General features: G+C 42.9%; 1 protein-coding gene across 1 annotated transcript in view; it reads left to right on the top strand.

Moving 5' to 3' along the window:
- Positions 1–3,019: 3,019 nt before the first annotated feature.
- b4galnt4a (beta-1,4-N-acetyl-galactosaminyl transferase 4a) overlaps positions 3,020–10,981 on the top strand; it is a 124,881-nt gene continuing 116,919 nt past the window's right edge. The window contains exon 1 of the mRNA XM_046394793.1: positions 3,020–4,749. Coding sequence (XP_046250749.1) covers positions 4,608–4,749 — 142 coding nt within the window. The 5' untranslated portion in view covers positions 3,020–4,607. The remainder of the gene's footprint in view (positions 4,750–10,981) is intronic.

The raw sequence follows: 10,981 nt of genomic DNA, 5'->3' as shown, positions 1-10,981 counted from the left end.
CTCCTGGACTCATCCAAGCCTCCCTGAGGGTGGAGACCTATGTGCCAAATGTTTGTGAACACATAAAGAGAGGGAGAACTGAAAAAGTATGAGTAAAAGCCCATGTAGTTGATGCAAAATCTTTCTTTTCTGGCAATTTATATCTTTATCTCTTTGTCCTTCTCGCCAACAAACGCTGCCGTATGCACTGTATGAAACTACCTTTAATGTGAGTTAAAAGCGTGCAGGTCCCTTGCTGTGCATTGGATGCTTGCCTGCCCTTGGATGAATCAGAAATGACAGAGGAGCAGACAGGCAGAATATCAGGTATACCAGCTGACTCGAAAATAGACTTGTTTTTGTCTTCTGTCTGACAAAAACAAGTTAGATCATCGGACATAAAGAGGAACAGAATCAGGTCCTCAGAAGGCCTACGATAATGTCCTGCGGCCAAGAGAGAGAGAAGTAAAAAGAAAAAAAAAAACCTAGCATGTAACTATTTGATTACACACTTTGGGTGACTTTCAAACCCACTGTGAGTGATGAAATAGCTTCAGTTTTCCCTGCAACAGCCCAAGCAAGGTGATCGCTGTGAAGTTTTTGTTTCAGTGTAAATTATGTTCTGCTGAGGTCACTCCCTAAGCACTCATTTCAATACAGCCCAGATGAATACCGAAGCATTTCATTTACACTCAGTGTTTGCTCTGAAGATTACATTATTAATCCACGGAGACGGAGGATTATTGTTTGTGGTTCGACTGATTCAGAAGGCAGCAGCAGCTGGGACAAACTAAATTGAGGTCATATTCTTATAGACCAGGTTTCATGCCACTTGATCCTTTATCTAGATGCATAATGGCATCAATAGCTTATCATGGCAACAGCTGGATGATTGGACATGTATTAGACTGGGAATAGATCACATGTTTGGTGTGTCTTGTTCACTGAAAGTGAATGAATCATTAAAATGGTGACTTCTTCTTCAGAGGCTTATGTGAAAGCCACCGTTGGTTTGTTTCTCCTCCTTCCTTACATTTTGTATTCAACTTACTATCAAGTATATAAAAAGTACAGCAATATCATCAGTAAAATGTATTTAAAGTATCCAAAACACTCCATATTCATATGGATCTCTTTCCTGGTGTTATATTATCATACAATATTATACCACTTTTTTTTTTTTTTTTACAAATAAATGTAAAAGCATTTTAGTAGTGTAGTTCATTATTGCGGAACCAATGTTAGATACTTGGTATACAGCCAGGTAAATGAGTAGCACAGTGCTACATCATATCACATGTTTTCATGTAAAAAGTGGCTCATAATGACATAAATGTAGTGGAGTAAAAAGTGAAATATTTCTCTTAAAAACTTGGTGGAGTAGAAGTATAGGTAGTATAGAGTGGAAGAACGCAACTAAAGCACAAGTATGTCAAAATTTAAGTTACAAAGTTACAGTATTTGAGTAAATGTGCTAGCTTACTTTCCATCAGTGTTTACTATATACTAATCTCTGCAGTGCAATGATTTTAAGCAGGAAACAAGATTTCAACATTCTTTATCGTTTCACACTAAGAGAAAACAATAGAGTACTTTCGGCGTCAGACATTAATCAAATTTATGTAGCCTATGTAATTGTGCCACCATTAATCACAGTTAGTTAATTCTTTTGACTCTATCCTTTCTGTTGTGGGAGACACACTTAAAAGTCACACATACATATTTGAAATCTGCTTAGAATTAGTATTGAGTGTGGATTTGTGAAACAGCTGTTATCATACTAATATCCTGAGCTTGATGGCATCATTATTCCCAGCATCGCTCCGCCCAGTAGCAACCTGAGCAGAAGTCTAATTAACCAGAATAAATGAAAACACCTGTGTGTGTGTGTGTGTGTGTGTGTATGTTATGCCTTTAAATGTCTGAGTTCGGTTCAGACATTTTTAGACGCCCAAAAAGCTTGAAAAACTGCCCATTTCATAGCAGCTATTTTAAACTGTTGTAGCAGGAAAAGCACAGGTGAAATTCACAGTGTTACTCATGGCTCTGTTTCAGGTGCTTCAGTTCCAAAGTCAGGGTATTGTGCGTGCTCACTCACTGGCCTGGTTTACTGGGACACTTAAGTGGCACAGAGGCATCATTAAGAATATTAGTTCCAGATGTGTTTTTCCTATTAGGAGAAGTCAAAGTGTTTAATGTGAAAATCTGTGCACTCTGGAAACAGTTCAAACCATGTGTAAACTTTCTCTTCTTATATTTTACTTAATAAGATTTGAACGCAACCAACCCTGCAACACCAAAGACCCTGCAGCCTCATTAGCAGCGTAGTCATGGCTCTTTTATCTTTGACCAGAGGGCGGCAGTCAAGCGCGTATCCTGGGTGCGTCTGCAGCTTGTCACCACACACACAGCAAACGGGCTGCATTATGTGTAATTACTTTGTAATGAGCCGTGTAACGAACTGCAAAGTCAATTTAGGAAATGTTATTTCAGCCTAGTCAAAATGGTAAATAAGTAGAATAATAATAACAAATAAGTAGAAGAGTTTTGTCCCCTTCCCTTTAAATATCAGACTGAAGCTGAGTTTTGAAACTGCACGGTCTTTCGGCTGAGTGTAGAATGAGAAGGCATTCAGTGTTGCAAAGGGCATCTGTTTTGGTGTATGTCAGACAAACAAAAATAAATGATCAGAGGTACATTGTCACTTTCAGGGGAGATGAAAAGCAGTTGAGGTATTTGATCAAACTGTTTAATATAAAGAGGGCCAGTATGAGAAATGATTGTCAGGAAATGCTTTTTCAAAGAACTTACTGTTTAGACGGCCAAAGACCGGCACGAAACGATTATTTTTCTACACAGATAATATTTAGATCAATTACCCATATTATAGCAGTTTAGTTTATTGAGTTGTTTCTTCATTACCGGAAAAATCACCGCTTTCAAATATGAAAAGCTTAACAAGTTTCAGGATGTGCGTTCAGCTATTGGATGATGGATTACACTGGTACCAAGCGACGGTGAGGACGAACCTCATCATCCCGCCTCCTGTGACCCCTTTGCAGGGCTCTAATTGGACGCGGGACTTGTCACTCCGCGTCCGCCCAGGTTAGGTTGCTCTGCACCGTTAAGATGCTCAATTGATGGGCGTACGGGGCTGTGCAGTAGAAGGAGATACCCTTACGTGTTTCATTGTAGCAAAACAAAACCATGTCCGATTGTGTTTATGTCAGCGCTTGTTGCAGGTTTCTCCGCGGCACCCTTCCTGGAGCTCAGTTGTGTTTTTCTCCCTGCGCGCACTGACAAGCGGCGTGGACGATGCTATTGCGGCGTTTTAAAGGGAAAAAAGCTCATGACAGAATAACAACACGAGGCAGTGCATCCGCTGCTGCCCCCACGTATCAGTGTTTATTAGTGTAATCCGGATGAGGTTGTTTGCTCGTGATCTCCTGGACTCGGACAACGCAGGGTACTTTTGGGTGAAACGCACCTGCTGTGAGATAACTGACCACCCGGAGCACATGGACGTCTGCTTTCCGGACCTCACATCGGACAGTCACATCTGAGTATTTCTATCAAACCTCTGCAGCTACGGCGCCATGGAGCATTCACAGTGTTCAGTGTACAACGCTGTCATATTTAGCTACTCGTCTAGGGGCTTCTTGCCGATTCGAGTGTGAGGATGACAGCTGATCGCCCCTCCTCTCTTGGTAGGACTTAAATGAAAAACGCGCTCCACCTGAATTGGAAGCCCCGAGTCTCAGTTTCAGCGTTGACAATAGACGGAGCGCACAGGGCTGTGACATTTGGTTGATCGCTACCCGAACCTTTCCCTCATCAGGTTACCCTCACACCTGCCATTCCATCCGAAGCTTTCTTCGACATTAGGCGATGTCATATTTCACTTGAGAGGCCCTTTGATTTCATTTGTGCTAATGTGGGGAGATTAAAACCATCACTCTGTCGTGCAGGAAAACGGTCCTTCTTTAAGGACGCGTAGCAGCTCCGTGGAGATGCTCTGTCCCATCACCTCTCCACATGGAAACTAAATTTCTCTTCTTCTTGCTCTTTGGTCCTTTGCCCTAAACTCCATGGCCGGGGATGATGCTTGAGTCGCCGTTTAAATAATGAGCGTCGCGGTGTCAGCAAAGCCTTGAACTACAGGGGATTTGCGTAGATTATCGCCGGACTGCTATTTTGTTCCCCCTGGTTACGCTCTTAACTGAACTTAGCGGCTTTTGATCTGCAGCCTTTTCCCTGCTGCTCCCTGGAAACTTCAGCAGGGACGCCTGTTTACAAGCCCCGCAGTTCATAAGCAAAGAGGTGACAACGGGTTGCATACATGAGCAATGAGTGCCACGGAGGTGTTTGGACCCAGATCTGAGGATACGACGAGTCTGGCATTGCTGTCACACCGTGGATCCGTGGGAATGAGAAGCGCTTTAAGCCGTCTGTAGTCAACACTCCCTGTTTTACTGGCCGGGTCACATGCCGTCGCTGTGACCGGGAGAAGTAGCCCGTCAGTAGATCCGCGGACAGCCAGAAGCGAAACACAGCAGCGCCCGATCGACTATTTTCCGGACTCGTTTTGACTATCTACCGGGCGGCTACCGGAGGATGTTTGAGCCAGGATGCTGCGCTTCCCCGTGAAGAAGATCCGGAAGCAGTTTAAGCTCCTGCTGCTGCTGGTCCTGCTCACCTCCGCCGTGTGGTTCACGTACCTGCACATCAACCAAGGCAAGACCATCAAACTCCACTTCAACTACGGGAAAGGTAGGGTTTTCCCGAGACGGAAGCCTCCTATAGCCATCTCATGTGTTACACTTTCAGGTTGTGTAAGAGGGGTCTTGTCTGTTTCCATGATGGATATGAACTAACAATCTCTGAAGACATTTAAAATGACATTTAACAGACCCCGTATGAATACTGTAGCGATACCTCAGGAGATAATACCCTAAACTATAACATCACAGTAAAGGTAGTACTGAGTACAGTTAGCTCCTGGGGGGATATTTTGACAATATTGAGGTGACATAGCAGGAGATAATAATGCTGTAAAGCGTAAGGTTGCCATAAACTCACCAGAATACATACAGATGTAAGGGGAGAAAATCACAAGAGTGAAACCATAACTTGTGATGTTATCAGTGTAAACGCTACAGACACATAAAGTCCCCTTGTAAATATTGGCCGTTGTATGGATTCTGTTAAATGTGTTGCTGCTCAACCGTCCTGCTGCCTTTCTCATACTGATTGTTCTCCCTAGGGCAGCGTGGTGTGTAGAAACAGATATAAGAAGTAACACAGAGAGGCAGCGTGTCTTCATAAATTAACAATAGTTTCCTTCTCCAGGGCTAAGTAAAGAGCACCGCAGTGTCAGACCAGGTCGGAAGCCAGACCTCCGCCTTCAACATTAATAATCAAAGAGCTGTTCATGAAGGTGTGCTCAGAGGTCACAGGCATGCCAGTCGGGCCTGGAAAAATATCAGGGGTTGGGTTGGCCAGTACAGGGGAGGCAGATCTCCACCTGCTGCTGTGATGCTTCCTGTTAACAAAGCTTGACTGCTTTCCAGCGTGACGGCTGGTTGTAGCAGCGGATGATGTTGAGTAATACACAGGAACTATTAATGACAACAACACTGATGAAAGATGTGACGAATCATCACCACTACCAGATATAACATGGGATGATGGTGTACTTTGTCTCCTGCAGCTGTCTTTGTAAAGTGATATGTAGTGATTATGATGTCCTTGAAGAGTGTACACTGCGACCAGACTCTCTCTCTCTCTCTCACACACACACACACAAGCATACACACATACAATGCAGTGACACACAGCGATCGTCAGCCTCTGGGTTTCCCCAGTGACAGACTGGATTTACCGATGGCTGAAGCCGCTCTGGCCTGTTGCATCTGGCGAATGCGGCAGACATTAACCAGATGTGTCAGTTTGTAGGTGAAAAACGCAGCACGTTGTCATTGCAGTGAATTTAACATTTTGCGAAGCAGTTATTCTGCTGTCCTGGATGTATATGGCCAAACGCTCAAGAAAAGTAAACAAACAGTATATGCCTCAAATAGGCCAAATTTATTGCAGATCTTTCCTTTTGGACTGTGCTGGGTTGCACCTGTGCTTGTGATAACATATCCACACGCTGTGCTCACATACAAACGCTAAAGGTGATGTAATTATGGTCACTGTTAACCGTCCTATACAAGCAGATTTACTAGATATGTCTGCATCCTTTTTCGCTGTCTACCTTATAAACATTTTTATTTTCTGAAATCACAGAGTTCGATACATACTTTTTTATTTTTGTCACTGTGTTCCTCATTTTAAGGCTTCCACTAATAGTCTACCTTTGTGACTTGTCTGATGAGGAAGGAAGCTGTTATCCCGTGGTGTGCTGGTCTGTGTGTCTAATTGACTGTCTTCCATTTAGCAGGCATCTGAGCAGGTCAACTCACTTAACCTCTTATGAATAACATGTCCCCTCTCGCACCAAGGGTTTCTAAGTGAGATGTAACCATTACTGAAAATGGGACTCCATGAAGTGTGTAAATATTCATATCAGGCTGGCGGTGTTCTCTCCACACAAGAATCTTCATTGATTCTCACCACCGAAGTGGGTCAGGTAGAAATAATGTAATTTCATTTTTGGCCTGAGTCCTCCCTTATTTGAATATGAAATGACAATTTGTCAAATTTATATTCAGCTTGTCCCTATTTTGGAGGAAATTAGATTCATCTCAGTGAAATCCTCTCATTAAGCAAGCGCACGTATCACACAGACATATTGCTGTAAGTACTTCACCCACTAGATAAATTCATATCGGCATGTGACCAGCAGATTTATGAGAAATGTAAACATTTTGGCATAAAGTGCCCCACTGAGGCTTTGTCTATCTAATTGTGAATAATGACTTGAGAAACCTGTTGGAGACAGTTTATATAAGATGATGTTTTTTTTTTTAACACATTCTGTTTACTCACCTCGGTGTGCTCATGTGTTGGTTGGCTGGGTCAACATAATGAGGGAGCAGAAGCCCGAAACTCTGAGAAGAGGCTTCCTTGTTGCGCTGACTTTATGGAAAACAAACACGGTCAACCGAAACACTTTGTGCAGACCTTTTCTACCCAACAAACAAGTTGAATACATTTTCTACATCATAAAACATTTGTGTTGTCTTTGAGTATGTTGAACTTTCGTAGTTCACAGAAGTTCTGTGGTCTCCATCTCCTTGAATTATTGAGGCTACTGCCACCTTTTCTGGTAGATGTAACCCCAATATAGCTGCTCCTACACATCACACTGCCCAAGGGAGAGCAATCAGTTTGTGAAAAGCGGTAGTACAGTCATTTCAGGAACACATTTGTCATAAATTGATTCAACTGACAGACTTTGTACTGATCTTAACATTGTATCTTCTCCTTTGCTACCTTTTTGGTGCATTACATCCACCAGCTGTTATTGCCCTCTGCAGTTGGCAGCAATGTGTATGTGCCTGCTTGTGTGTTTCCCGGTAGAGACACAAAAATGACACAAAATGCAATTGATTGCCTTGACCGAGCTTCAAATAGGAATGTTTTTGTTTTTAGCTGGCTATTGGCATTTACGTCCTAAGTTCAGTGAGTGATGACGTTCCTGACCGAGCCAGTGTTTCACTCAATCTGTACAATGGGAACGGTATAATTAATATTAACACATCATTACTCAGAATTCACATGTGGTCACAGTAATAGAAAACTGTGGGCAAAGAAATCAATTATACAGAAGTACTATTAGGTATTTTCTAGTTCAGGATTGTCATCTCTCAAAGCCAGCTAAGGCTGGGTAGGCTGATTCACATGAAAGACCTAGTGGCAAAATGCAGTATTACTGGTCTGGTCCAGTACTTGACTTAGTATCAAAGCAGTTAAAATTTTTTTCTGCCTAACCCTAATGCCAGCCACAGCCAAATTGAAATAAACCATCGTTTTCTGCCACTGAATTATTCACTACTGGATAGGACTGTGTGATAGAATTGTGATCTGCAGCCCACTCACCTTTTTCTGATTTTATAGACAGTAGAGAGGGAGTCAGGAGAAAAGGATCCAGTACTAGAGAGATGGTGGCTTACATGAACAGTGGCTTGAGAAGACAGGAACTTGACTATCTTAATGATTGTTCCCAAAGGTAGTTAACTTTCTTGAGGAGAAAACTGTAGGTCAGGAGCTTTTCCTCACATCATGCACAACAACAAAACAATCTCGGTTTGCTCTGTGTATTAATGTATCATTTACATGTCCTTCAATCCTCTTTCGGTTATGAATAGGCTGCTCAAAGGAATATAATTACAGCACAGTGAGCAATATCAATGTGATTTTTGTGAATGTGTGGATGTTTCTTAGGACATCCATCTATATTTTCCTAAAAGCCGAGTTTGCTGTTTTTACTCTGATGATGGGGAAAGCCAAAAGGTATAATTAAACAGTTTACAGACTGCACACTGGCCAGACCGCCCTTATTTAATCAGAATTTCAATGAGAAAGTGTGTTGGCCGGCAGTGCTGCGGTGCATATTAGATGAGTGCCACATCTATGTGGCCACCCAGTTGTACAACAGCCCCCCTGTTTTCCAGCATCAACAGGTCCACTGAGGAGGAGGAGGAGGCTGGCTGCAACATACAGGCTTCTATTGATTAACTATGATTACACATGTGGAGCTGCTCACTTATGCATACACCCAACCACCCCCTTGCAAACATACAAATATGTTCCCTATATAGTTGTAAAATAGCACATACTACACACATACGCTTCCATATCATCACCGCTTTGAAGGGATAAGGAAGGAGTTGGAGAGGGGAAGTCTCAGGGGCTTCAGCAGATTGCCTGCTTGGTTGCCCGTGGAGACAACATATGGGAGAGAAATGTGTTAGGCTGGTGGGACATTTGGAAACTCATCTTATCAAGACCAGTGCATTCATAGGTTCTGAGGAAGCCTGAGTGCTTGCAATATCCACTGAGAGACAAAAACAGATATAACCGTCTCTGAAGAGAAAGGTAGAAACTGATTCAAAGAGGCACGCTTTCAAACACTTGGATATACTTGCAGATCGGTATCAAGTTAGAGTTGGCTCGTTGTTGTATCTCAGCAGCAACACCCTCAGGCTGGCTTGCTGTCATGGTAACCGTGCCCTCCGATGTCACTTTCCCTAATTTTAGCTCCTGTGGTTCTCACGGTCGGTCAGCTCTACCTCGGCCAGAAGCGCTCTGCCGGCAAAACGGCAGACGCCACCTTGGTGCGTGTAAGTGTTTGAAAAACATACACAGCACCTTTTCACATTATCATTTATTCATGCAACAATGAATATCGCTTATTACGTTTTCAGGTTTGTGAATAATGCAACTGCTCAGTGTTACACCTTTGATGAAACGGAACAGTTGTTAATGGTGTGCAGTGCAAAGAGACATAAACAACCTACATGCTTAATGAAACGCAATTTCGGAGTCAGTTATGTTGTATATCTTTGGCATGTTTCTGACTGAGTTGAATTTAGCAGCTTTTATAGGAACTCTGAGCCCAGCGTGGGTGGGTCTGCAGGTCTGCATCAACAAAGTGGTTTCGGCATGTTGAACTGGGGACATGTGAACCCAGCTGGGCAGTGCTGCTTTTAAAGATTGCTTCCATTTAGGAAAGCTGGGCCCTTTAATGACTGGAAAGAAAGAAAGAAAGAAAGAGCCTTTCATCAGGAGAAATTCAGAATTGTGTGAATTATGAAAATGTAGCTGTACTAATGTGATGTGTGCTGAGGTGTTTTTTTTATTTCTTTGCAGCCATACTGTTTGGCTGGCTTCACGGAAATTGTTCTGGTATGTGCACAGACACATAATTTGATTTCTAGCTGGCAGCTGTTGCTGCAGACACCTGGATGTTTTCAATGCTGTAACTTATAATCTGTGTGTCTGTCTTCGCTACCCTTGAGAAATGATTACATATAACAATACCAATATGTAGAAACTGCATTAGATATGAAGCAGTCCTTTCAGTTGAAGTGGCTGTACCTTTGACATTGTATTTAATTTAAAATACTGTGTCATAAAAGCATCTGCATGTGGCAGTTATTCCATTGTTAACTTGTGTCTGGGGAGCTAGCCTGGGTAGGGGTGTATAATACCTAATGCTCTCCTATGCACTTGTTTATATTTCATTTTACATGTTGTTCTCACATACATGTGCATTTGAGAAAATATATTCTTGCTCAGTAACACTCTTGTCCTCCACTGGTTATTTAGCATTTTCTGTTTCTCAAGCACAACAGCCCTAAATTATTTCACACTGGGGATGTGTTACATTCACATACCGATGTGAATATAAGATTATGCGGTGAAGGCAAGCTATGTTGGAAGGTGAGTGAAAGCGCTGGAAAAACAACGGTCCAGAGTGTGTTAACCTCGGGGTTAATGAGATTTGTGTTGGCTTGCCTAACCAGCCACCATCAAGGTACCAGCTCTGCCCCATGCAGATGAGAGTTCTGGCCCTCTGCCACGGCTCTGCCGCGGGAGATGTGTGTGTGTGTGTGAAAGTTAGTGAGTGAAACAGAGAGATTTAGTGTAAAAGAGAAGGAAATGTGTATGTGTGATGTAGTTTGTTTTTCCCACAGTGTGTCATTGCATGCGTCTGTGAATGTGCACCTCCCAGATCCCGCTGCCGTCTGCACTTTAGCTTCAGTGTTTAGCCAAGCAGAAGAGGAAGCAGCTGAATGATAGCACTGTGTGCCCGCTGGCACGCTCGCTGTGAATGGGGGACAAGCGTTTAGAGGGGAGGGACAGGGCAGAAGAAGGACACCCTTCTCACGCAACAGGTGGGACATGCAGCAGGATGCATCAGCAGAGGATGTGGCTGTGACTTGTAATAAACTCAGCCCTTCAGGGTGCGCGGTGCTCTGGGAGAAATATTTCATTTATGCTTTGTATTCTTCTCATGCAAAGACCTTTATTTTGAAATTGTGAGGGTAGT

Source organism: Scatophagus argus, chromosome 7 (genome assembly GCF_020382885.2).
Source record: "Scatophagus argus isolate fScaArg1 chromosome 7, fScaArg1.pri, whole genome shotgun sequence".
NCBI lineage: Eukaryota > Metazoa > Chordata > Actinopteri > Scatophagidae > Scatophagus > Scatophagus argus.
Note: the sequence above shows the minus strand (reverse complement) of the source record. Positions and strands in the feature narration are given on the sequence as shown.